The 27,689-nt window shown below is 47.8% G+C and overlaps 5 protein-coding genes across 5 annotated transcripts; 2 read left to right on the forward strand and 3 right to left on the reverse strand.

Annotated features, from left to right (window-relative positions):
* Positions 1-5,721: 5,721 nt before the first annotated feature.
* On the forward strand, positions 5,722-7,487 carry F5891DRAFT_1244629 (uncharacterized protein; the record flags this gene model as incomplete). Its single annotated transcript, XM_041369782.1, has 6 exons — positions 5,722-5,863; positions 5,923-5,981; positions 6,035-6,117; positions 6,166-6,514; positions 6,567-6,746; positions 6,803-7,487. 6 exons carry the CDS (start codon positions 5,722-5,724, stop codon positions 7,043-7,045), a joined length of 1,056 nt encoding a protein of 351 aa, XP_041231933.1. The 3' UTR covers positions 7,046-7,487.
* F5891DRAFT_560551 (uncharacterized protein) lies at positions 7,281-8,396 on the reverse strand. Its single transcript, XM_041372267.1, has 3 exons — positions 8,263-8,396; positions 8,129-8,206; positions 7,281-8,067 (listed from the first exon to the last, which is right to left on the reverse strand). Exons 1-3 carry the CDS (start codon positions 8,277-8,279, stop codon positions 7,542-7,544), a joined length of 621 nt encoding a protein of 206 aa, XP_041231934.1. The 5' UTR covers positions 8,280-8,396; the 3' UTR covers positions 7,281-7,541.
* Positions 8,397-9,353: 957 nt separating this feature from the next.
* Positions 9,354-9,816, reverse strand: F5891DRAFT_1182607 (uncharacterized protein; the record flags this gene model as incomplete). Its single annotated transcript, XM_041366191.1, has 3 exons — positions 9,354-9,548; positions 9,607-9,729; positions 9,784-9,816. The coding sequence occupies 3 exons, from the start codon at positions 9,814-9,816 to the stop codon at positions 9,354-9,356; spliced, it is 351 nt and encodes a 116-aa protein (XP_041231935.1).
* Positions 9,817-10,813: 997 nt separating this feature from the next.
* On the reverse strand, positions 10,814-11,793 carry F5891DRAFT_975759 (uncharacterized protein; the record flags this gene model as incomplete). The annotated part of the gene is made up of 4 exons (XM_041376558.1): positions 10,814-11,450; positions 11,504-11,581; positions 11,639-11,727; positions 11,785-11,793. 4 exons carry the CDS (start codon positions 11,791-11,793, stop codon positions 10,814-10,816), a joined length of 813 nt encoding a protein of 270 aa, XP_041231936.1.
* Positions 11,794-12,775: 982 nt separating this feature from the next.
* F5891DRAFT_1182609 (ABC transporter transmembrane region 2-domain-containing protein) lies at positions 12,776-15,922 on the forward strand (the record flags this gene model as incomplete). The annotated part of the gene is made up of 11 exons (XM_041366192.1): positions 12,776-13,240; positions 13,291-13,469; positions 13,518-13,632; positions 13,679-13,791; positions 13,842-13,926; positions 14,074-14,284; positions 14,370-14,472; positions 14,592-15,294; positions 15,364-15,415; positions 15,468-15,558; positions 15,613-15,922. 11 exons carry the CDS (start codon positions 12,776-12,778, stop codon positions 15,920-15,922), a joined length of 2,427 nt encoding a protein of 808 aa, XP_041231937.1.
* Between the last annotated feature and the right edge of the window lie 11,767 nt (positions 15,923-27,689).

Below are 27,689 nucleotides of genomic sequence, written 5' to 3' on the forward strand. Positions count from 1 at the left end.
TCCGCAACGCGCGATATTTTACCAAGCTCGATGTTCGATGGGGGTATAATAATATCCGCGTCCATGAGGGAGATGAGTGGAAAGCTGCGTTTACAACCAATCGGGGGCTCTATGAACCACTGGTAATGTTTTTCGGCCTCACAAACTCACCGGCTACCTTTCAGACGATGATGAATGATTTATTCCGAGATCTCATTAGCCGTGGAGTGGTAATTGTTTACATGGACGACATTCTCATCTTTACCGAATCCCTCGAAGAACATCGACGAGTTACACGTGAAGTTCTTCAAATCCTTCGCGACAACCACTTGTATCTGAAGGCCGAGAAGTGTGCCTTTGAACAGACAGAAATCGAATATCTCGGACTCGTTATTCGCCATGGCGAGGTTTCTATGGATCCAGTTAAAGTGAAGGGTGTACAGGAATGGCCTCGGCCCACTATGAAACGCGAACTCCAGCAATTTTTAGGATTTGCCAACTATTATCGCCATTTTATTCAAGGTTTCGATCATATTGCTCATCCTCTTCACCGCTTGACTGGTAATGAACAATGGCATTGGGGAATAGACGAAGAAAAGGCATTCCAAGGCCTGAAAACTGCTATCACCACAGCACCCGTACTTATTCTGCCCAAAGACGATGCCCCATTTCGTGTCGAAGCTGATAGTTCTGACTATGCTACGGGAGCAGTACTTTCCCAACTCCAATCTGATAATCATTGGCACCCTGTCGCATTCCTTTCGCGTGCGCTATCTGATGTCGAGCGCAACTACGACATCCATGACAAGGAACTGCTTGCTATTATGCGAGCTCTTGCTGAATGGCGACATTATTTGATGGGTGCGCAACAAACCATTGAAATTCTCACTGACCACAAGAATTTGGAGTACTTTACTTCGGCAAAGAAACTGAACCGTCGTCAAGCACGTTGGGCCTTGGAACTCGCAGAGTATGACTTCCGACTTACCCATAAGCCAGGAAAATCCCATGGGAAGCCTGATGCCCTCTCGAGGCGAGCGGACCATGGACGGGGGGAGGAAGATAACGAAGACCGAGTTTTATTGAAAGAGGAATGGTTCTGAGCAGTAACAATGGAGGTAGAGATGGAGGGTGACGAAATCTTGTCGAAGATTCGCGCATCGAAGAGGGTTGAGAGGTTCGTAAGAGAGGCAATAAAGAAAGGCGAGAGAGGCTGGAAGGAGGAGAACAGATTGAGGTTGTGGAAGAATCATATTTATGTGCCGAATGAACAATCCCTCCGAGATCAGATCATCCACTCTCACCATGACCTACCTGTGTCTGGTCATCCAGGACGCTACAAAACGGCAGAGTTAATCTTGCGGACATATTGGTGGCCACGAGTCCATGCGGATGTAACGCGTTATGTGAGTGGCTGCGAGAAATGTCAGCGCACTAAGACCTTTCCCGCAAAGCCATTCGGACTACTCGCGCCTAATCCAGTACCAGAGCATAACTGGCAATTTGTATCAGTGGATCTCATAACTCAACTTCCCCAGAGTAAGGGAAGTGACGCCATTCTCGTTGTTGTGGACCGACTGTCCAAGATGATACGTCTCGCGCCGACAAATGGAGAGTTGACTTCCGAAGGTCTTGCACGTTTGTACCGAGATCGAGTATGGCAGGATTTCGGTATTCCTGAACGTGTCATCAGTGATCGTGGCTCTCAGTTCGTGTCTAGCTTTATGCACGACCTCAATCAGTTGCTTGGGATCCAAACCAATCTATCCACAGCATATCATCCACAAACAGATGGTCAGACCGAACGGATAAACCAAGAAATCGAGCAATATCTTCGTTTATTCACCAATTACCGTCAGAACGACTGGGCAGAGTGGTTACCCCTCGCTCAATTTAACTATAATGACAAGGTGCAAACCTCCACTGGATATTCCCCCTTCTTCCTAAACTACGGCCGTCATCCTCGCAAAGGAATTGAACCCCGTTCTAACGTGAGGGCGGAAAGCGCTGACGTCTTCGCCTCGCGAATGCATCATCTTGCGCAGGAAGCCACTAGCGCCTTGACAAAAGCGGCGAGTGACATGAAACGTTATTATGATGAACACCGTCGCAAGGCTCCTGAATACCAACCGGGAAATTTAGTTTACTTGGAGGCCACCAACCTTAAATCTGACCGCCCTTCAAAGAAGCTCGATGATCGTCGTTTTGGTCCTTTCAAAATCATTCAGAAGGTTGGAGAGCGAGCCTACAAATTGGATTTACCTCGCACTTGGAAGCGAATCCATCCGGTGTTCCACACTGTTCTTCTTCGTCCCTACACACCACCAACCTCCCCATTGCAGCAATCGCCGCCGCCGCCACCACCAGTAGATCTCGGAGGAACCCCGGAATATGAAGTTGAGGGTATATTGGATAGTCGAGAGAGACGTGGAAAAAGGGAATATTTGGTGAAATGGAGAGGACAACCAAGAGAAGAGAATACTTGGGAACCAGAGCAGAATTTGAAGAATGAGTATGGCACCAACAAGGCATTCAAAACCTTCCTGGCGCGTGAACGAGAACGCCTCAAAATTCGTATACCACCTCGAGGAGAATGGAGATATGCGATACCAAATCGAGGAGTGTATGATTGGAGGATAGGGACATTTAGAGAGATCGTTGATGAAGACATCGACCTTGGGAGAGGGTAATGTGATGAAAAGGCGTAGCCCGAGGACTAGCGGGCTTTTAATTTGGTTATGACGTGCGCCACCGAGAGTCTCGTTCCTTGTTTTCGACCTTGTTTATTCTACCATCGCAGTCTTGTAATCAGCAATCTATCTTGTTCCCATCTACGGGATCGTCATCAGAGCTATAACAACAGACTTAGGGTGTTGCTGACACTGTAATACAATGATCATTCACAAGAAATGGTAACACAAGAGTTCACTGCGTGAATATGCAAGCGGTCTCACTTCATATCTGATGAAGTAGCAGAGGCTGCATTTGTGGAAGGCGCAAAGCAAAAAAACTTGAACATAGAATTATCCCAGCTAAAGAGCTATCATGGGACTAATTAACTCGACAAGTGGCAAGAACTCTGAAGAACGACTTACCCGAGATATACCCTCTTCGCCAAACGTCCTGTCCACTCTAGCTGCTGTATCATCTCCCCTCATTGCGACACAGCTTGCAACGTTGAGGTTGTCCAGTAGTCCCAGGTTTGTAGTAGTAGACTTTGGGATGAAACTGGCATTTCACTTGGTGCTTGTTGCATAAGCCAACATGCCTACAGACTTGGCAGTGGTGAGTTGTTGGCATATTGATACAGGTTAAGTGGATAGATGTTGAGTGTGATCATGAGTCGGAGCGACAATATATGTAATCTCGGCAGCAGTTCTGGTACCTTGTTATCAGTCCGACCGTCCCATCCGTCTTGTTTAGATGACTTCTCACTGACATGTGTGACTTGTCAGGACTGTTTGACTACTGTATCGGTGTGTCCAATTTGAGCTCCAAGGGTTTAGATGTGCAAGCAGGATTCGACCACATGACTTCACCTCCGCACCTTGGAATGGAGTTTTTTTCTTGCGACCAGCAGCTACATCAACGGTGTGTTTCGAGCTTTCTCCTGAAAATAAGTTGAAATTCCGACGTCAAGGCTGCAGTGGTATTGATCGTGACGCGTTTGAAGGTCAAGTGCTGAAATGCAGTGAACGGAGGGAATTGCGCCAACGAAGGGAAGAGGATGGGCTGGTAGGAGCTGCAGGACGAGGCTCGGTGTCGGTATCAGTGTCCCAGAAGTCCTTTCCCTATACCAGTGTCAGACCTGCAAGAGACAAAAAACAAGAGATCATACTGACATATATCGCCAAGCCTCTGTTCACGCGCTGCTGCTTGGAGACCTGACTAGCGTGCAAGATCTGACGAGACGGATAAGCAAATGAGTAGGGCATTGACAACTGAGCATCTATCGATCGAACTGGATGTCCCTAGTAAAGAAGATACCATAAGAAAGAGAAACACATAAAGCTTTCCCTGAGATTCGCAGGGTCTTGCTTCAGCCGCAAGCTGAATTATAACCAAACAAACATACTCACATGATCATCCCTGCATGTCTGAGACCTGCATCGAGGCTCTACATATATCTTTGCGCCCAATCCAACACTGATGATATATCTTCCATCAGGGGACATGACAACATGCGTGAGTATATCGTCGTGCAAGAGCGGGTCACTGACTGGCTGATCGGTCCTGAGATCCCAGATACGAATCGAGTAGTCAGCTGCTGCGCCAACAAGATAGATCTGAAAGCCATTTTGTTAGTGCAGCAGCATTAGGGGAATGACAGAAGGAGTGTACGACCATCGATTCATTTGGAGATATTGCCATTGAGCCTACCATTCTTCCGTTACTAGTCCAAGGACTCCCCACTGCACTCCATCTATTGTCCACTGACAAATCGAACCATCGCCTGACGCGCTCAGCATATTGTAGCTTGTGTCCAAGCAGGCAAGGCCTCGGATGAATTTGGAATGACCTTCTATGACGCACTCTGGCGTCAAGCTCCCTGGTGGACATCCTGGCATTGGTTTCTTCCATGACGTGATCTAGGTATCGTAATTTACGAAGTAGGACAGACCAAACGATGAGATGTGCTGTTCGCAATGAGTCGTCCAGGATGATCGATCGATCTGTGTTTCACATGAGTTCCTCGCTGTTAATGGCATATTCTCTGCCCACTTAATCGCACCCCTGGTGAACGTTTCCAGGAAGCCATTACGAGTGAGACATCCTGATAGTATATTCTATCATCCGACATCTTATGCTGCCACTATTGGAGAGGAAACACTCATTCCTACTCGTTTCTCGTCGAGTGAGTCAGTAGGTATGAAAATGCAACCACTCACCTTCCCAAAATATATCTTGGCGATACTGTGTGCCATAGGGTGGTGGATCCGTCTCCTTCATCCCGACGAAGTGCGCTGACCACCGGTGAGCTCGACATCACACCTCTTTCTCTACCTCTTCGTTGTGCTGATTGCCCGACTCGGCCATGTCACTGACAAAGAAAGTTTTTAATTATCGCACTCTGTACAGACGCATTGATAGAGTTCGATACTACAGACATTGAATCGTCGAAGGCGAGGAGAGATGGTGAAAGTGATGAGGAGACCTGCTAGATGGTCAGCTTGAGTTGCATGCTGATGGCCGTGCTTTGAATGTCGGGGCAGTTCTCTACAAGTTCTAATAGATTGTCATACATTATGACAAGGAGCGATCAAAGTATGGCCGCGAGGAGTCCACCGGACAACCGAGTGCATTTCTAATATATAAGTGCGTATATCTTGGGGATTGGAGCATACTTGTCAAGGGTATGGAACTTTGTTTACATAATATCTGAGAGAGGAGAGTTAGTTTCGGAAGGCGCAGAGAAAAAAACTTGAATGTCACGAAGTCGCCCCAGAGAGTTACACATCGTGGGAATTTGACAAGGAGTTGACTAGGAAACAGGAGGGTTTCACCGTTTCGGAGAAAGGACTTGCCCGAGATATCCCCCTTGGCCGAGCTTCCTGTCCACTGTAACCTGGTGTAAGTCTGTCGTACATCTTGCTGACAATCAAATATTTCAATCTCCGCAGACACGTTTGAAATTTGGAGTTGCTTGACCCCTATTACAATAAATCAGTAGATTGACACAGTTGACCTTGCGCACCCAGAAAAACTTGAACAATACAGAGCAAGATCGGCCTACTTTCCAACATGCTTTCTACTATCGGGAGTCCAGACTCAGATTCAGATTCTGCTGTCGGGATTTCAGCATCAGACTTGGATTCACTGCCAGATGACTTGATTTTGGAGGACACTTTCAGACAGGTCGCCAAACTCGACCCCATTGATTTTGGTATTTGTAGCCTACACTTACCCAAGGCTTACGCTTATTTGTGATGTTCAATCTTCAAGATCAATGTAGGGACGTGCTGAAGTTCCTTACGGAGCCAAACCCTGAGCAAGAGTCTGCGGTATGTTCGAATTCATGGGTGGAGCGTGAACAGTCATTTGATCATCGTAACAGGAGTTTTCTGATGTCCATTATGGGGTATACTGGACAGTAGAACACATCATCGAAGAGAATGATACAGTACCAGGAAGGCCAAGGTTAGGATGAATGTCTTACTTCTCATGACTAACACCACATCATCGTAGATTGAGTTACTTCGAGGACGAACACATCCTTCTCGTCGAAAAGTTCAACAGTATTCACGAAGTTCCATTCCTTCACCTGGATTCAATATTCCGTCATTTTATGTATGATCTCGAACACTGTGACTCGGGCTACTCTGTGGACATCACAGTATCCAGGGTCCTTACGCTGATATCTGCATCTGCTGTTCCAGACCTGTCAGTTGAGATGAATGTGGTGACCTGGAATAAGTGGATTCAGAAGGTCCTTGTCGTCGGGGAATGTTCATTCGCCCAGGACACAGATTCTGTTCTTCGGAAAATAAAATATGAAATCACCTCCCGTCCAGAAGTCTTGATGGTCATAATGGTTGTGATTGAAGAACATCAACCATATGTCAGAAGCATGGCAGATGCTACTCCAGGACAATCTTTCACGCTCTTCATTCCTTTCACTTCAAGGTGTTGCAGCACAATCTCTTGATCAACCCGTTGTGGTCGCAGGCCATACATGGTGTCACCTCGCATCTGTTCAATTCCACGTTTGGGTCCGGGGAGACGAGCCGATCAACATTGATGTTGACAATGAATTGTTGGCACGTGGCGTAAGTATATCTACAAAATACTCATCTGAGTTGCTTTATTGATGCATTCGCTGCAGACCTTATTACCGAAACAAGATATGGATGCGGTCGATACCATGATCGAGAAGGGCATGGTGATGATGCGGGACTATCTTGCAACTGTCTGCCAGAAGGTAGCTCCAGACAGTAACATTTCTGCCATCCGAGACTCCGGTGTTACTTTCTGTCCAAATTGGAATCATCTGTTGAGGGACCTGGAACATGCAGTCGACGGAACCGCCTATAACCGATACCACTCATGGTATAAGTCATCCCTGTGAAGCACCTCCACCCTCGATCACCGGACGCGCTCGCAACCAGTGTGAAGGCAAGCAAGGACCCTCATGTGTGGACCATGACAATATTCGTTGGTTATGTAGAGCCAAAAAAAATGTCCTAATTTACACGATACCGTACTCTCGATCGGTCCGTTTTTCTGTAGAGGCCACCGTCCTCGTACCAGTGTTTACACCACAATCTAATCATAAGGTCACATGTATGCATAAAACATGATTAATGAGCAGTGATCGCGCCTGAATCAAACTTGAGAGAGGCGAACATTCGCAACTTAGAACGAATTACATATAAAAGAATGTATTATCCTCCAGGGAAAACATCGCAAAGTGATAAATGAAATATATAAACGAGTGGAAGGGTGCCCAGAGTTCCTCATGGTGCACAAACAAACGAAAACCAAAGAACGACTATCACCAAGAAAAGAAGAAAGAAAGAAAAAAGCGACACAAAATTACGTTCGATTCTTGAGATGATGCAAAACTAAGCACGCCTATACTCATATCCTGGCATCTCCGAAGGGCGTCTCTGCATCAACTCAGGACACATGCATCCCTCAGTCCACCCATTGGGGGCCCGAGCGGGTCCGGTATGCATGGTGTAGTCGTCCGCGGTATCCGCTGGGCCGTATAAGACTTTCAACGACTGGTTGTGGATAGGTTGGGGAGGCTGGTAGTGAGTGGATTGGGGTTGGTAATGGTATTGGGTGGGATATGATTGCATGGCCTGCGATTGGATGGGTTGGTATTGGGAGGGATAGGATTGCATTGCCTGCGGTTGCGGTTGCGGCTGCATGCGTTGGAGTTGGTATGGGTATTGGTAGAATGTACCAAGGGGAAGGGGCTCTGCCGCCGGCGGAGGTTGGGACGACGACTGGGCCGGGTCACGACGATTGCGCGGCTCCGGAACAAATCCATGTTCTTTCTTGCGATGGTACGTGAGGTTGGAAGGAATGTGAGTTCTGTAGTCACACCCATGATTAGGACAGATGTAGCGTTGCTCGCCCGTACTAAAATAAAATAAAATACTTGATCAGGTGGAATCGGTGATGGTGATGAATGACAACGTACTGCCCATCAGTATGGATATGGAAGCTTGATTTATGCAACGTCACAAAGTTACACCCGCCCCAGGTGCAGAAGTACGCACTGCGTGAGCGAATATGAGTAACGTGAGCTGCATACCATAGGGAAGAAACACGTACTTCTCTGGTGAATGCATGGCCTCGTGTATCTTGCAGTCGGCGAACTTGGGAAAAGTTTGGTTGCAGCTAGAGCAAGCGTAGGTCTAAATATTACAAGAGTTAGTCTTCAAGTCAATGCATGAAGTATGCGCCTGATTAGGATTACCTTTGGCATGATTGGTTATATAAGAATACGAGTGAGGATACCACTTGTGAGGCGAATGTACGATTGAACTTGAGCGGATGATGGTGCTGGGTAAGTATTAGGGTAGGTATATATACCATTCCCTGCTGTGGTCATGGTATTGTGCTTTGCGATGGACAAACCCACGTTTTCAGTGGACAGACGCTTGTGGACTCCACTGTGGTCGTAGTATTGTGCTTTGCGATTGGCAAACACATGCAGAGTTGTGGTTTTCAGTGGCTAGACGCTTGTGGAATTCGTACAAGAATGCTTTGTGGAGGTTACTAATGAATGTGGGCCATGTAACGCGTGAATGCATTGTTGTTGAAGCAACTACATCCGTTTGAATGCTTTATCATCTGTTACAGCCTCGAGCGAACACCAGGATAGAGTTATTTGCCAGAGATATGCACGTCGATCGAAATTTAACGTGGAGAATCGAGTAGAGACCGACATGGATGTCGACACCGAGGTCCGAAAAATTTCTGGAGGTCTCTGTCGTCGTGACCGGCCTGGGCCATGCAACAGGAACTCACTCGACCAACCAATCCTTTAATGTGATTTGACCAATCCTTTAATTCACTAGGTGATTTGAAAGTTCGGTCCTGGTATGCATGACCGGGCGAGAGTTGTCGATTTTAGCAGTGAGATGGTCAAAGGAATGAGATCAGACGCGCGATTGATCAGAGTCCGTACAGGTCCGACAGTGCATTTTTGTCTATTGCTACTAGTAAAGTTAGCCTGCAGTACGTTGATGGAGCAAAGTGGAGATTTGTTGTCTGCGGTTGACACCCTTGCATGAATAGAAGCATCATTGAATATCAGGAACATAACGTACCAGCAAGTTTTGACGTCCAAGTATGCCGAAGTACGCACTGCGTGAGCGAATATAAGTCAGGTGAGCTGCATACCATAGGGAAGAATACCATTAAACATGGCTTTCATGCCAGGAATGCGTTTGATGACCAGGATAGGCGTAGAGGTAGAAGGCTGGTGCCTGTCTCTGCCAAACCCCCCGAGGAGGCGCCTCGAGATTAGCCAAAACATCTTGAAGCTGATCGGAGTGGTCCAGAGCAAAGCAGAAGCAACGAATTTGCGTGGTGAGGAGCGTCGAAATTGGACACTGAGATAGTGCAGATGCAAGGAGCACAGCGCAAGCGTTGAGGAAGGTCCGTGCATACAAAACCCCAAGAGGCGAAGCGTGGGTCGTTTGCATTATTGCGGTCTGACGAAAACTCCTCCTCTTTATCCTTGAGATGATCAGCACCCATGGCAAGGATATCTGATGTAACACAGATGGTTATCTGCGAAGACAATTGCATGAGCGATATGATCTAGTATCAAAATAATGAGCGTACCGGTCTCCGATCGATCCCTGCGTTGGCGGACATAGGACATAAGGACTGACAGGGCCAAGCTGTCCATCGATATTACGATGGGTCGCAAGAAGAGTTCATCTGCAAGCTTCGGGATTGTGAGGGTTGACATCTTGATCGAGGCTGGACGATAGACAAATGATACTCTTCCCCTCTCTTTCTATTTTATTTTGAAATCAAATTATTGTCCCTCCCTCTCTTCATAACTGGTGCATCCGCATTCCGTTACTCAATTGATCATCTGTACGAGATTGGAATCAGCTCTAGCGTAGGGTATGACACGGATAAGGCTGTATACCCGGATACGCACCCTCAGGTGAATGTGAGTCGGGTGGTGCGGGGTATGGGTACCTGCGTTTGGCCTATCCTTAGCACGGGCACCAGTACGAGGACTTGCAAATCTTGGGTACCCTGGAACTGTAACCAGTCCGTCTATGAGGCAAACCGTCGATGGACGCACTTGAGACGGACTGGTAAAGTTTGAATTTGGAATAGTGCATGAACGAATGGATTTTCATTTGGCGGGAACGTTGAGAACTCGAGATATTGAAATCAACTTTGAATTTTAATTAGTATTGGAGCAATACAAACGTGGTCAGACTAGGACGTGAGCTTCATCATCCAAGCCATGCGGGAAGTATCATTGGAAGGACTAGATTCATTTGCTGATACAAGAACGGTTCCAAGCTACGCACTGCCACAGCTTGTGAGTGTTGTTAGCAAGAAGCCTTTACGTAATTGCGTGCCTATTATTAGGAAATATACAGTTTGCGGAGCATGACTCGGAGCGCTGAGAGCGCGAATCGAGAGGTAAATGTTTCAATTAAAACTTGAAATGTGTTACATTGATAAGAGTGTATTTCTTTGACAAAAAGAAGTGATAAATGATATATACAAACAAGTAGAAGGATACAGAATCCGAGGCCGTACATAAACGAACGAAAATCACCGACGAGGAAAGAAAAAGATAACAAATGATTCTCACTTCTAAAGATCATGAAAACTAATAACGCTAATATTCATACCCTAGCATCTCCGAAGGGCGTCTCTGCATTAATTCAGGACACATGCATCCCTCAGTCCACCCGTTGGAGGTCCTCGCGGGTGGAGTATACATGGTATAGTCATCCGCGGTATCTGTTGAGCCGTATAAGACTCCCAATAATGAGTCGTAGATAGGTGGAGGGGTTTGGTATTGAGTGTGTTGGAGTTTATGTTCAGTGGGATGAGATTGCATGGGCTGGGGTGGCATGGGTTGCGATTGAATGGGTTGCGATTGCATGAGCTGCAGTTGAATGGGCTGCGGTGGCATGGGCTGCAGTTGCATGGGTTGCGGTAGCATAGGTTGCAGTTGCATTGTTTGCGGTAGCATGGGTTGCAGCTGCATGGGTTGCAGTTGCGTGGCTTGAAATTGGAACTGGTATTGGGAGAATGTAGCAGGGGGAAGAAACTCTGCCGGGGGCTGGAGCTGTGCCGGTGGCTGGGATGACGGTTTAATCCCACCTGACCCTTTTGTGGAGGGAACACCACGACCGCGCGGTAGAGCAACATACCCATGTTGTTTCTGGCGGTGGCGCGTGAAGCCAGCGGGGTCGTGGGTCTTGTAGTTGCAACCATCGTGAGGACAGATGTAGCGTTGCTCGCCCGTACTAAAAAAATGTCGACAAGGTGGAATCAATGACAGTGATGAATGAACACGTACTGCTTAGCAGAATGGATCTCATAGTTAAATTTCCTCTTTGTCGCAAAGTCGCAGCCGGGCCAGGTGCAGATATACCCACTGTGTAAGCGAATGTGAGTGAGGTACGCTATATAGCATAGAAGGAGAAAAACGTACTCTGATGAATATGTGGCCTCGTGTCTCTTGAAGTCGATGAACCTGGTAAAAGTTGCGTTGCAGCCAGGATGAGCAGAGCAAATGTAGGTCTAAATATTCCGCGTCCGAGTCAGTCTTCAAGTTAGTGCACGAGGGATTAGGCCTACCTTAGACATGATTGGTTATAGAAGAATATGAGTGGTGGTGCTAGTTGATTCTGTCTGAGGTGAATGTATGTTTCAACTTGAGATGATGATGGCACTGGGGAGGTATTGGGGGAGGTATATAAAACGATTCCCGACTGTGGTCGTTCCACTGTGCTTTGCGGTAGACAGCCGTTTGTGGCGTTCGTACAGGGACGCTTTGTGGAGGTCACTAGCGGATGTGGACCATGGAACACGTGAGTGCATTGTCCTTGAAGCAACCACATCGGTTTGAAAGCTTCAATCTGTTACAGCGTTGGATGAGCATCAGGATCGAGTTATTTGCCAGAGATAAGTTATACGGATCATCGAGCTCAACTTGACGTGAATAGTTGAGTAAAGATTGAGATGAGTATCGAATTACTTGACACCGAGGTGTGGCAGGGTTTTGGAGATCTTTGTCGTAGTGACCGGCCTGGGCCATGCAACAGGCAGTCACATGATCAACCCCTTGAGTCACTCGTTGCTTTACATGTCCAAGCGGAGTGATCAGAGTCCTTGTGAGGGGCCGCCTAGGCATGACCGGACGAAAGTTGTCGATTCAGCGATTCAGCGATACGATGGTCGAGGTGATGAGATCGAACACTGAATTAATAGAGTTCGGATAGGTCAGTGCATTCCATTGCTATTAATGTTAGACAGTACGTGGACATAATGAATGAATTCGTCAAGTCGGTTGACATCCTTGTATGAATATAAGTATAAGTGAATACCAGGAAAAGATGCAACACAACGTACTAGCAAGTTCCAACGTCCGAGTTCCTAAGTTGTGCCTTCTGAAGACTGTAGTTACTGCAATCTGCAATGAAGAGACGCTAAGTGTGAGGGTGCCACGTGCAAACATTGTACAAGTCAGTGCTAACCGATCCGAGTCCGATCCAGTAATCACATGCTCGTTCGACGCGCGCTTCATGATGAAGTTCGCCTGCACTGCTCGCTGTAACGTACAGCGAGCATGGCGATATTCTCGAAACCGCTCAACCCTAATGAACTATTTCGACACCAGTCATCACGACGACCATTGCTTGTTCTGATCGCAACAGTTCTCATTCTTCGGTCTAGACTGTTTAAACCCTTTAGGAACAAGACAAGCAGTACACCAACGTACAGTCAAAGCGAGCTTGCCATCAACGCTGTTCACTTTCCGCTGGTGAATGCAACTCCAGGACTGGGTCTTCCATTTGTGCACCAACTCCGTTCGCTCCTGCGAATCGTTCTCCCTTCGCTTTACACTCGTGAAGCACTCCTACTCACTGCTCACTCTACATTTCTCGTTCTTCGTACTGTGCTGAGCATAGCTGTCGCCCGCCTAGATGGTCGCATAGTAAGAGACTTGGTCAGTGCAGACGGCAAAGGGTTCTTGACCGGCCTCGCTCTATGGTTCGCACTCGCTATACCAAGTATATATACAAACTCCATGGTATGTATCCTCCCCAACTCCCCTTCTATCCCCATTTATACGCTCTTCAGATTCGCCACCTTCAATCTACACTCTCCCTCAGGTTTAGAACCCGCTTGACTCGATACATCCACGACCTCTACCTCTCCTCCGCTCCCTATCTCCGCTACTACCGTGTTCCCCTCCATGGCATCGACCAGTACATCACAGCAGACGTCGACGCTTGGGCAGAGAGTGTCGCTGGTATATAGTATGTCCTTCATCCCTCCGCCTGGATAGAACTAATTCTTTGTACTAGCGGCAATCTCATGAAACCCTCCCTCGACCTCCTTCTCTTCACCTCCCAACTCGCAAGGTCTCTCGGATTCAGAGGCACCGTACTACTTTTTATCAATTATTATATTACTGCCAAGGTCTGTCCACTACTATGTTCTAGGAACAACCCTAACATTCATCTAGATCCTCCGTGCCGTGACACCTGCATTTGGTCGTCTCGCAGCTGTAGAAGCCCGTCTGGAAGGCGAATATAGAGCTGGCGTCGGACGCGTCGGGAGAGAAAGCGAGGAAGTCGCGTAGGTGCACTTCCTTCTGCTGCCATGGCCATCATCTGATGCCAATGCAGGTTCTACGACGGAGGTGCACGCGAACGAGATATACTGACGAGAACGTATTTGCGATTGATCAAACATGTCAATTCGATATACAAGGTTTGCTTCCTATCTTTCCGCACATCATCATTCTGCTCACTTGTCCATCATTACCCTCATCCATTGTGCTTTCTTCCGACCAATCTCTTACATACATCCCTCTTCATCCCAAACTCACCCATCCCATTTCAACTAACACCTTCACAGATCCGCATCGCATACGAATGGACAGAAGATTTCGTCATCAAATACCTCTGGTCCGCCGCTGGGTACGGGTTGATAGCCGTACCGTTGCTTATCACGAGGAAACGCTCCCGTGATGCGGGTGTCGTGGATGGAAAGGGAAAGTGTGGAGAGGGAAAGCGGGGACGAAACAAGAAGAGCGACGCAGATGGTATCGTTGCTGCCAGGACAGAAAGTGAGTGTTTTGGTGCTTGGCGTGATCCTCATCTCCCTTTCTCTATATCCTTCAACGAGCAAACGTAGCTAACAAATTCACACAGCCTACATCTCCAACCGACGCCTTCTCCTCTCCCTCGCAGATGCGGGTGGGAGACTCATGTATGCGTATAAAGATCTGCAAGAGGTTGCTGGGTTGACTGGGCGGTGAGTGCTTTGTGTTGCTTGGGGGTATGCTTATGGGTCTCATTTTGGTTTCTTGGATTGCTCGTCTTATTCCGTTGTGTCTCCTGGATCACTCGATGAACTCACCCACCCACCAAAAGACTCTACACCCTCCTTTCAACTCTTCACAACCTCCCACCTCTCCCTCTTGCACTCTCAGGGGACGGCGATACATTCGCGCTGAAGGACGTGGATATATGCATTCCAGAGGATCCCTTGACCTCTCCCAACTCACCCTCACCCACACCTTCTCATTCCTTAGCCACTACCTCCAAGCTTCAAGCTCACGCAGAACCAATCCCCCCAGCCCCATCCTTGGAAGCGACTTCCTCAGAAACTCTCTCAGGGCCAAACACCACCCTCGTCCGCGCACTCACGCTCACGCTCCGACCAGGTATGCACCTCATGATCACAGGATCTAACGGGGTTGGGAAAACGGCCGTTGCACGTGTTTTGGCAGGGCTTTGGGCACCTGGAAGTCGTTCGATGCTCAGGGGCTCTATGTGTACCGATGGCACGGTTGCGCGTCCTGTTTATGATGCACTTACGCGTCCCACAAACGACGCAGATGGCCGTCCAGGTGTATTTGTCATCCCCCAACGTCCCTACCACCCCACAGGGTCCCTCTTATCCCAAATCATATACCCACATTCCGTATCCGAGTTCACTGCGTCCCCCGCGGCGCTGTCAGAACTCGAAAGCTTGCTGGATGCTGCTCACCTTGGATATTTGGTGGATAGAGAGGGCGGGTGGGGTGCGATTAAGGAGTGGAGGGATGTGTTGAGTGGGGGGGAGAAGCAGAGGGTGAGTTTGGAGTTTCTTTCTTTTTGGTGCTGGAACGAGATGGAATGATATTGACCTTCTTGTTAACAGCTTGCGATGGCTCGCCTTTACTACCATCGTCCCAAATTCGCAATTCTAGACGGTGAGTTTCTTACCTCCCTTACTGGCATCTGATCTAATCTGAAACGCACCAGAATGCACATCCGCCGTGAGCTCCGACGTCGAGGGCCAGATGTACGAGCACGCAAAGGCGTTAGGGATCACCTTGATCACCATTTCCTTGCGGTGCGTCTCTGCGTGATTTTTATGTGTCGATGCTGATAATGTTGATGCATACAGACCGTCTCTGACAAAGTACCACACGCATATATTGACTCTTACGGGCGACGGAACGGGCAGTTGGACCTTTAGCCGGATTGCTACGCCTCGGGCTCATGAGGGGCGTGGTGAGAACAGACTGACGACACCGCTTGGCGAAAGCGAACCAATTGCGGGGGATGGCGAACGTGAACTAACAACAGAGGACACAGGAGCCAAATACCTCGCGCGCGTCCTTGAAGAGATACGTGTGCTAGAAGCACGGATTGAAGAGTCGTGTGAGTGGGAGAAGAGGGTGAGAGAGCTTGGGGAGGAGTTGAAGGTGAAGTGATGTGCTGCTTCTTTCTTAGGTTGGGGATTTTTGGTGAGAAGGCGCGAGATATTGTATATGGGTTCGGGGACGGGTGGGGCGATGGTCTTTTGACGTGGTATGGGTAGGCTGGCATATATGTAGATGAGTGCGGCGATGGGTCTTTTGACGTGGCATGGTTAGGCTGGCATATATGTAGACTGGGTGTACATGACCACGTGGCAATTAATTGCTATAAGACATTGATAGTATCAAGATATGACCCTTACACGTACTTAGCCTTTTCATTTTACATACACGAACACTCCTCCTACCATGCGTCATACACGTTTCCTATTGACTCTCCGTCCCAATCAAACGTATTAATTCCTCCTCTCGTCGAACAATCTCCCTCAGTCTTTTTGAACCAAGACTGAGGTGTGCTATCTTATTGACATCCCTACTCTACTCTTACTAACTACTACTCTACTAGTTCTGTTCTCGCCCTTAGGTATGGTCCATAGTTACCCTATAGTCTTTTTGAACCAAGACTGAGTTCTGTTCTCGCCCTTAGTTTCTCTAGTCCGAGTCTCTTCACCTTTGATAGGTTATGAGCCCTGGCTCAGACTAGGCATACATTCGTTTCTCGCTTCCACTCGCCTTATCTGAGCCTCTCCGACCTTTTCCGAACTGGAACAAGGTCGCCCTCTATCCCCGCTTGACCTGCGGATCTTATCCATTCCCTTGCCGCCATCGCCGCCATTAACGCCTGTCGTACCAACTCGCTCGTTACCACACCCATTGAATCTTCCCATTCTATTGTCGCCATCGCCGACACATCGTTCGACACCTGTCATGTCCACCATATCGTCGTCCAACATCCGGATTCCAACATCTTTTCCTCACCCTCCTCTGGACGCCAATGGCTCCAACTACACCTCGTGGGTAACGACCATGGACCTTTGGCTCTCGCTCTTCAACCTTTGGCGCCTCCTTTCAGGAGATGAGAAGGGTCCTCCGCGCCCAACCAGAAGCACCACTGAGACTGAGGCTGACTTCAACAAACGCCTCGCGGCACATGATGCGAGCGCGGACGTCATTTCTTTCCGAGAACGCCAAAGCATAACCAAAGGACTCCTTGGTATGACGGTACACTCAAGTGACCTCATCCACTTCATGGGTGTCACTGATCCAGCCGTCATCTGGAAAGCGCTAGAAGACAAGTATCAGGCGTCTGTTGGCATCCGCTTTACGAGCCTCATGGGCCGTATCTTTGACCTTCCCAAAGCATCTGATAGCGACTCTCTTACCAAGACCATTAAGGAGATCACGGACATCAAGGCCCAATTCAAGGTCATTGAATCCATCGAATGGAAGTGCAACGAATATACCCTTGTCCAAGCGCTACTGCGTGCCCTTCCCGACTTCTATGCGCCGCTTTCCCAGCTCATACTCCATAGTGCTGACGCCAATACCGGGAAGCTAACGCTGGAAGGAGTCATCAGCCAGATCAGGAACTCGGAACAATATTATGCAAGTTTCGGCTCTGCAAACCCACATGCGCACCACACAGCCATGGCTGCTAGGGTGGCGAAAGCAGGTAAACCTACTGAGCGTGCCAAACCGAAGGATTTTGACGCCTCCAAGGGAGATAAATGGGAGTTGTCGTGGCGCTCGACGTGCGGATCTTGCAAGCGCACAGGCCATATCTGGAACAACTGCCGTGCTCGTCTAGCAAAATCCGACTCATCAAACACGTCAGCGTGCATTCCCCCCTCACCTTCACAAGGTACTGACATATCAGTTCCCCTACCAGGACAACCTGACGGCATTCCATCGTTTCTTCGTCTTCCTACACACTCTGCTAGTTTCTCTAATACGAGCACTATTTCTTTTCAATTCCACGTAGACTCTGCCGCCACCGCACATATGGAATCCAATCACTCCCTCTTCACTCGCTACAGAACTTACAACCCTCCATTAATCGTGAAACTTGCGAATGACGATACTGTTCTTGCCCCAGGTTGGGGATTCATCACGCTAGTGCTCGACGGAAGACATGAGTCTATCGAACTCCCTTTCCTCCACGTACCAGACCTACGGTGCACACTGATATCAGTGTCTGCTCTAGCGTCGGAGGGAATTTTCTTCGAAACGGATGCTGAAGGAGGACAAATGCGTCGTGCTGATAAGACTGTGATCGCACGTGTGGAATGCTCTGCCGGTCTATACTACCTTCGAGCCAAGCACACCCATACGGCCTTTGCCACCAGGTCCACCTCGGCTACACCATTACCACTAGCTGTATGGCATGCACGCATGGGCCATGCCGCAAACTCCACCTTGCGCAAAGCTGAGAAGGTTGTATTAGGACTGTCACTTAACCTGTTAGACGAGTCTACAGGACCTGGTGACCACATTGACTGTCCGTCGTGCCTAATGGGCAAACAAAAACGATTGCCGTTCCCGTCTCATGCTCGACACCGTGCAACGCACGTCGCTGAACTTGTTCACACTGACGTTTGGGGACCCGTCAACACTGCAACCCCGTCCGGCGAAACATACTTTGTTGCCTTCACTGATGATTTTTCGCGTTATTCCACTATCTACCTCATTAAGCACAAGAGTGAGGTACACTCGCACCTTCTGCGATATATCGCCTGGATTGAAAACCAGTCAGGGCAACGAGTTAAACGCCTCCGCAGTGACAACGGTGGCGAATACGTCTCTCACGCTACTATTGAATTCCTGCGTAGTAAAGGAATTGAGCACGAACTTACGATGCCTCATACAGCCGAACAGAATGGTGTTGCCGAACGTGGACACCAGACCATTGCCACCCGAGCATTAAGTGCCCATCACCAGAGTGGTTTTCCTCGTTCGTTCTGGGGCCACGCCATCCTCAACTCAGTATACATCAAGAACTTCCTCCCGTCGTCAGCTACTGACAACAGAACGCCGTTTGAACTCTTCTATGGTGAACTACCAAATGTCTCGCACCTACGTCCGTTTGGCTGCCTCGCATATGCTCACATCCCAGACGACAATCGCCACAAGTACGACTTTGTTTCGAGACGGTGCTTCCTACTGGGGCACGTCAAAGATGCGGGATATCTTCTATGGGATCCAGCGACACGACAGACGGTGCGCTCTCGAAATGTCCTTTTTGATGAAAAATTCTTCTACGGCACACCCAACTCAGTTCTCTCGCCCCTCGTTGAATTACACAACCAGCGCATTGCAATGCAGCAGCCCACCCTCGCATTGCCACATGATTTGCCGATATCAGAAGACGGCTTCAGAACCACACGACCTGGAGAAGATGATTCCGGTATTACACTACCAGGACCCAGTACCGTTTCAGTGGGAGTACTTCCGACTTCTGCTCCTCTCATCCCCGAACCTCCACAGCCATTCCCGCAGTCGAACGACAATGTTCTCCCTGTCCCTGCTGAAGTTCCGGTAGAAACGGTACCATCTCCTGAGCCACGACGTTCGACACGTCAACGCATTGACGCGCGACCAGCAGTCCCGAAAACTGTTGCCATCCCAACAAAACATGTCCCAGTACAGCGGCGTTGGACTTATGTACCGGTCACTGTTGAGGAGGAGGTTGTTGAAGAAGAAAATCTTAGTATTAGTGCTACCCCCGATGTCACCATTGAGCACTCCGCGAAGCATGTATCCTTGGCGGACAGCAACAAGATTGATGGACGGAAGCTTCCCCCCAAAACGATAGCTGCCGCTCGCTTGTCAATGGATTCGGGTCATTGGGAAAGCGCAATGAATGAAGAGTTAGCTTCGTTGGGAGAAAAAGGAGTGGGTGTCTTAACACCACTCCCATCAGGGAGAAAAGCAGTCGGCTCACGGTGGGTGTACTCGCACAAGTATGACGAAAATGGCCAGATTGCCCGCCACAAGGCCCGCCTTGTTGCGCAGGGTTTCACACAGATCGAAGGACTAGATTACACCGACACCTTTGCTCCTGTTGCAAAATACGACACCGTACGTGCACTACTCTCCATGGTCGCTAAGTTTGATCTTGAACTTGATCAAATGGACGTGAAGACCGCCTTTCTCAATGGCGAGCTTGACGAAGAAATCTACATGCGTCAACCTCCAGGCTTCGAAGACCCTGAGCATCCAGATTGGGTCTGGAAACTCCTCAAGGCCATCTACGGACTCAAGCAAGCCGGTCGTCAATGGAACAAGACACTCGATGATTTCCTGCGAAAAGAAGGTTTTAATTTTGTTCGTAGCGAAGCAGACTATAGTCTGTATGTTTTACGAAAAGATGACAAGACCATCTGGCTCCTTGTTTACGTCGATGACATGTTGCTCGCATCGAACTGTCGGGATTTCCTTAACGGTTTCAAATCGGAGATGAGCAAACGTTTTGAAATGAAGGACCTTGGTGAAGCGCGTCATTTCTTAGGAATGCACATTACACGAGATCGCTCTAAGAAGCACCTTACCGTCAACCAATCCTCCTTTCTCGAACAGATTCTCAGTGAAACTCGGATGTCAGATTGTCGACCAGTATCTACCCCCATGGTTCCAGGGATCTCCTTGACGAAGTCATCTGCACCCCTCACTCAAGCCGAAATCCAACAATTTGCGCACATGCCATACGCGCGTGTCGTTGGGGAACTCAACTTCGCCATGCGCGTTAGTCGTCCCGATATTGCATATGCAGTATCGGCGCTGTCAAAATATCTGAGTAACCCTGGCATAGACCACTACCGCCAGCTTCACCATCTCCTTCGTTACCTTCGTGGATCCACACATCATTCCCTAACGTTTGGTTTGTCCAACCAAGGACTCATCGGTTATTCGGATTCTGACTTCGCGTCTGATAAAGACGACAGTCGCTCAATTGGGGGCTATGTCTACTTTCTTTTCGGTTCCCCCATCAGTTGGCGTTCCCAAAAGCAATCCGTCGTTGCGACTTCGTCTACTGAAGCTGAATACATCTCACTCTCTAACGCGGCCCGCGAACAGATCCATCTCAGCCAGCTGCTATGCGATTTTGGTCTTGACCTCTCGCTGATCACCCCCACCACGTTATATGGTGATAACAATGGAAGTCGCGCACTAACGAAAAACCCTCAATTCCACGACCGGGCCAAGCACATTCGCGTCCGCTATCACTTCGTTCGAGATCTGGTCAGCGACGGCACCATCATCATTCCCTATGTACCCACACATGATATGATTGCCGACATCTTCACGAAATCCCTACCACGAAAACTTTTCCGCAACCATCGACACTCGCTTGCTCTTTGTTCATCGTCAAACGAAGACCCAGTTGAATGAGCACGCCCGCGTCTCTAGCGTTTTGCGTTCGAGTGGGAGTATCAAGATATGACCCTTACACGTACTTAGCCTTTTCATTTTACATACACGAACACTCCTCCTACCATGCGTCATACACGTTTCCTATTGACTCTCCGTCCCAATCAAACGTATTAATTCCTCCTCTCGTCGAACAATCTCCCTCAGTCTTTTTGAACCAAGACTGAGGTGAGCTATCTTATTGACATCCCTACTCTACTCTTACTAACTACTACTCTACTAGTTCTGTTCTCGCCCTTAGGTATGGTCCATAGTTACCCTATAGTCTTTTTGAACCAAGACTGAGTTCTGTTCTCGCCCTTAGTTTCTCTAGTCCGAGTCTCTTCACCTTTGATAGATAGGAATCGAAACACAACAGTGATCTGGTAACAAGGTGGGGCGCCGCTTAGCTTGTGTGTCGTATGTAGTACAAGTTAGCTTTCATTATAGATTGAGTTGAAACCTGTTTCTGCTGAGGCCTCGTAATTAAGTATCGATTAGCTACTCCATGTCCCAGGTAGCAGAATATGTAAAAAGATCTATCCTCCTCGAGATACCAAATACACAGCACGACGAGGCTGGATATCACAGTGAAACAATCAAATAATGCTCCGCGCACAGTACCGTGGTTGATCGATCGATCATTTGAATCGTGTGTATGTGCTACACATATCCGTCGGTTAACACATCTCCACCTGCCCGGAAAGTACTGAAGGATGTCATGCCTATTTCCCCTTCGGCCCTGGCCACGAGCTCAGCGTGATATTCTCGCATGCTGAGGATCAGACGCGGTCCCAGCACAAACATCTGTAATACCTCGGCGATTGACCAGATGCCAAAGTAAACATCACTTCCTACTGACGATGAGTCCTGCAGAGAATTTATGAGAAGAGTGGTCAGCTGCAGATGTCAGTCGTAGGTCAGCGTACCGTAAGAGTTTGAGACAGTGCGCCAAGTCTCAAGGAAGCCATAATAGTAAAGCTAGCACATGCAGAACTTCGGTAAAACAAGATGATAACATTCAAATCACCGAACTCACGCTAGAAAGTAAAACGTGTGGCTCTTTATTAACATCGTGAAACAGTCTCCAATGGTCAATCCTGTTGGCAATTGTCGCAGTTCACGGATGTGCTTTATAACAATCCAGAGTGCGAGAAACAAGGCGAGGATCTCCCATGCAGCGGTGGATACCAGACTCTCGAAAGTCAGATTTGCCACGTAATTGTAGTCGATGCAGATATGGTAGCCGGAAAGGACGGCCTCCTCTGGTAGATATCCATGAGTCTCTTGTGCTCCAGGCTTTCATCGATAATGAAAACTTACGCGCTGAAACACCCAGGTTTGCAACTACCACCATAACAACGGAGGTTATCGTGCAAGCCAGCAAGGTTACAACAAGAAATATGAATAACTTTTTAGATCCCTGATACATAGCAGTTATCCGAGCAATCATGGTGACTTTAAATGATATTTCAGTCAAGTCAGTATCTGTGAGGAAGGCGCGAGTGAGCTCACCGCCTAGCATAGCATTTACGATGACAGGGGTCCATGCACCTATGTACCATATCATAGTGCCTGAAAACCCAGTTACTTGGTAGCGGAACAGATACTTCAAATGAACTCACAACTATTAAAGTCATTGTTTCTTGAGGACGCTTGAAACCAGTAGAAAATATCACTCACTCCTATATAGGAACGTAGTTAGTAGTTGAATGGAATGGCAGGCATCGGTGCAGAATACCCACTATATCGGTGATCGAGACAGGGAGGATTGCTGCATGCTGCTAGTCAGAAGGAGTAAACACATTTGAGGATAAGGATATATACATAGGATGTTAATGCTGGTTGCGAGGGATGGCTTATTAGCACACTACAATGCTATGTAGATAGCCTCGCAGACGTACACAGAAAACAGTATTCCAATGTAGCGCACCTAGAATATGGTGAAGTCAGCACAACATAACAACTGCGCTCGCAGTAATAACGTACACAGATATAGAGAACAGTCATGAAGGACCAACGTTGCCTCTGCCCGAATCAATTGCATTGTCCTATTTGATTCTGATACAGGACTTTGCTCACCAACATCAGTTCGAACTGTTGAAGCATTCTTAGTGAGATGTGCAGGTCACGACATCAACTTACCTCTTGTCCGAATGTTAATACTTGAATACTGTATACATATCAGTGGTCACCCGAAACTTATTATCTCGCTCACCCCAGTCGTATACCACCACAGCAGAGCTTGCAGCTGCGAATAAATAGTCATTGATATTGAAATGTCACCGTTGGAATTGCATACTTCACGAACCTACAAAATAGTTTATGAGAGAAGAATAACTGATGAACGACCACAGAGTGGGATCATTTAAAACTATGGTCATATCGGGATGGGACGTATGAAGTTCGTACAGACATATCGCCGTCCATCGCTTTTATAGTGATTAGTTTGGGCGGTCATGACCATGTGCATGTAGTCAGCTAGTGCAGGGGGTAGAACTGCTAGCAGGCTAGGGTCAGTTCTCAGGCTGCCGGTTATAACCGGCAGAACCGCTTTGACTCAAACGTACTAGACCAAGTATGTATATGACATTCCTAACGCCGACATCAAATGGTGGCTTCGTCCCATATGCATCCGTCATCCTGACATCAGTCATCTGCATCATGAGAATTGGTAGGTGCCTACGCCAAGGTGGCTTCAAGATTTGTGCAGTCTCGTCAACAGCAATGTGAAAGTTGAAATTGTCATCGAGAGGTTGACACGCCATCGACCGCGGGGTGGTTACGAGCCTAGGCCTAGTTAGTGGGTGGCCTAGTAGTGGTGACTATCGGAAATTATTAATATTGTCCTCCGATTATACTAATGCGGTGGCATACTGGCAGGATGAACTTGGCGCACCATTGCTTGTGATCAAGGAAGCACCTTCGAGAATCAAGGTTATGCATGGATTCAAATAGATGGGCATCAGTGGCCGTGTAAGCACACTAACTGCAGGACTTCGTCCGAAAAGCGGTGTATTGACAGAGAATGGGCGGTCATGAAGGGGATGCTTGGGCCAGTACCTGATTGAATCAGCCGTGACAGCTGCCAGTGGGCGTGAACCTGGGCCTGATCATCTGATGGTGTGTCGCATTTCTAGCTTGGTGTTGCAAAACATTTCACTGCTTGCCACTTCATACTTTCAAATTTCAGGTACTGATTCCCTCGTTTACCTATAGCTACACGATCCGAATGTCACAACTCCGTTTAGATTCAGTAGCGGTTCGCTGGTGCGTATGTTTTGCTCAGGATTGAATTTCGCATCTTCCTGATAGTATGTGATTCTCTTGTAGCTTGTATGCAATCATACTTACAGGGCTTGATCCGTTATTGTCGTTATCAGCGTTGCTACTGCGCACTTGGTGATGAGTCGGCACTTGAACTATACTAACTTACATCTGATCAGATCGATGATGTGAGATCCTGGGACTATCCAGACGGTTAATGATTATGCGATGACCGACGGTTTTCAACTTTTCGCCTCGTACAGAACCTATACATACTTATATATATAAGTCCAAGAAATTCTATCCTCCGAATGACTTCGGAACACCAACTTGAAATACACAGCGTGACTATTGTAAATATCACTACGAAATAATTTAATATGCGTGCTCCCCTTGGTTGATCATTTGAATATTTTTATGTGCTATACATCTTCGCATCTGCACCAGCATGAAAAGCAATGAATGACACACCTGTTCCCTCACCGGCCCTGGAAACGAGCTTGGCATGATATTCTCGCATGCTGAGGATGCTAGAGGCACGGATTGAACAGTCATGAGTGGGAGAAGAGAGTGAGAGAGCTTGGGGAGGAGTTGAAGGCGAAGTGATGTGCTGGTTGTTTCTTAGGTTGAGGAGAACGCGGGAGATATTGTGTATGGGCTTGGGGAGGGGTGGGGCGATGGTCTTTTGACATGGCATGGGTAGGCTGGAGCCTGGTATGGTGTACGTCACTTAGTTGCCACTACTTTTGTGCAGGCGCTAAATCAACGAGACAAAATCGTAACACTGACCACTGGTCCAAATCAGGCAGGGGCAGCCGCCTACACAAAGTTGTATCCTCTTCGGAATACCAAATACATAGCACGTACGAAGAGCCCGAATATCACATCGAAACAATCAACCATGCGTACTCCCCGCACAGCACTGTTGTTGATGATTTGAATCGTTTTTATGTGCTACACACATCTGCCGGTCAACACCTCTCCACCAACCTGGAAAGTACTGAAGGACGTCATGCCTATTGCCTCGTCGGCACTGGCCACGAGCTTAGCGTGATACTCTCGCATGCTCAGGATCAGACGTGGTCCCAGCACAAACATCTGCAATACCTCAGCGATTGACCAAATGCCAGAGTAAATATCGCTTCCTATGGATAATGAGTTCTGTAAAGAAATTATGAGAGTGGTCAGCTGCAGATGTTAGTCACAAGTCAGCGTACCGTAATGTTTTGAGACAGTGAGCCAAGTCTCAAGGCAGCTACAATAGCAAAGCTAGCACACGCAGAACTTCAGTGCAACAATATAATAACATCCAGATCACCGAACTCACGCTAGAAAGTAAAACGCGTGACTCTTTATTAACATCATGAAACAGTCCCCAAGGGTCGATCCTATCGGCGATTGTCGCAGTTCACGGATGTGCTTTATAACAATCCAGAGTGTAAGAAACAAGGCGAAGACCTCCCATGCAGCGGTGGATATCAGACTCTCGAAAGACAGATTTGTCTTGTACGTGTCCGCATAGTCAATGCAAATATAGTAATCGGAAAGGACAGCCTCCTCTGGTAGATATCCATGAGTCTCTCCAGGCTTTCATCGATAATTGAAACTTACGCGCTGAAAAACCCAGGTTTTCAATCACCACTATAACTCCAGAGGCTATCGTGCAAGCCAGCAAGGTTACAACAAGAAAGATAAACAACTTTTTAGATCCCTGATACATGGCATTTATCCGAGCAATCATGGTGACTTCAAATGATATTTCAGTCAAGTCAATATCTGTAAGGAAGGCGCGAGTGAGCTCACCACCTAGCATAGCATTCACGATGACAGGGGTCCATGTACCTATGTACCATATTATAGTGCCTGAAAACCCAGTTACTTTATGGTGGAATAAATACTTTAAACGAACTCACAGCTATTGAAGTCATTTTTCCTTGAGGACACAAACCAGCAGAGAATATCACTCACTCCTATATAGGAACGTAGTTAGTTGAATGGGAATAGGCATCGGCACAGAATACCCACTACATCAGTGATCGATACAGGAAGAATCGCTGCATGCAGTTAGTCGGAAGGAGTAAATACATTTGAGGATACATACACAGGATGTTAATGCTGGTTGCGAGAGATGACTTATTAGCACATTTCAGTGTTATGCAGATGGCCTACGCACATAGAAAATAGTATTCCGATGTAGCGTACCTAGTATATGTTGAAGTCAGTACAACATGCCAACTGCGCTCATAGTAGCAATAGCATACACAAATATAAAGAACGGTCATGAAGGACCAACGTTGCCTCTGCCCGAGTTAATTGCATCATGCTGTTTGGTTCTGATACTTGCTCACCAAGATCAGTTCGAACTGTTAAAGCATTCTTAGTTGAGATGTGCAGGCCATGATATCAACTTACCTCTTGTCCGAATGTCAATACTTGAATGCTGTATACATATCAACGATCCCTCAGAACGTATTGTTCCGCTCACCCCAATCATATACAACTACAGTAGAGCTTGCAGCTGCGAAGCAATAGTCAATGATATTGAAATGTCACCATTGGCAATGCAATTGCTCTCCACGAACCTACAAAATGGTTGATAAGAGAAGAATAACTGACGAACGGCCACCAAGTGGGATCATCTGAGACTATGGTCATATCAGTTTGGGACGTATGGAGTGCGTGTAGACATATTGATGTCCATCGCTTTTATAGTGATAGTTTGAGTGTCCGCGACCATATGTATGGAGTCAACAGTGTAGCGGGTAGAACTGCTAGCAGGCTAGGGTCAGTTCTCACTGTCAGGCGGCCGGTCATAACCGGCAGAACCGGATGACTCGGATGTACTAGACTAAGTATGCATATGACATTCCTAACGACGACATCAAATGGTGGCCTCGTCCCATATGCATCCGTCATCCTCATCAGTCGCTTGCATCACGAGGATTTGTAGGTGCCTACGTGAAGTATGCTTCAAAATTCTGTGCAGTCTCGACAGCAATGTGGAAATTGTCATTGTTATTGAGAGTTTGACGCGCCATTCTTTGTGTCAAAGAGGTGTATTAACAGAGATATGAAGGAGATGAACCGGGCCGGTACCTGGTTTAATCAGACATGACATGTCGACGTGCGGCACGCGTGAGGCCTTGAGGCCTGACTGTGTGTCGCATTTCTAGCTTGGTAAACTTTTCACTGCTTGCCACTTCCTATG

Source organism: Suillus fuscotomentosus (genome assembly GCF_016647785.1).
Source record: "Suillus fuscotomentosus strain FC203 chromosome Unknown F5891scaffold_5, whole genome shotgun sequence".
In the NCBI taxonomy this organism is placed as follows: Eukaryota; Fungi; Basidiomycota; class Agaricomycetes; order Boletales; family Suillaceae; genus Suillus; species Suillus fuscotomentosus.

Coding starts and splice junctions, on each gene's coding strand:
- F5891DRAFT_560551 (XM_041372267.1), bottom strand. Junction 8,068..8,128: donor CATATCCATACTGATGGGCA/GTACGTTGTCAT, acceptor ATTTTATTTTAG/TACGGGCGAGCAACGCTACA.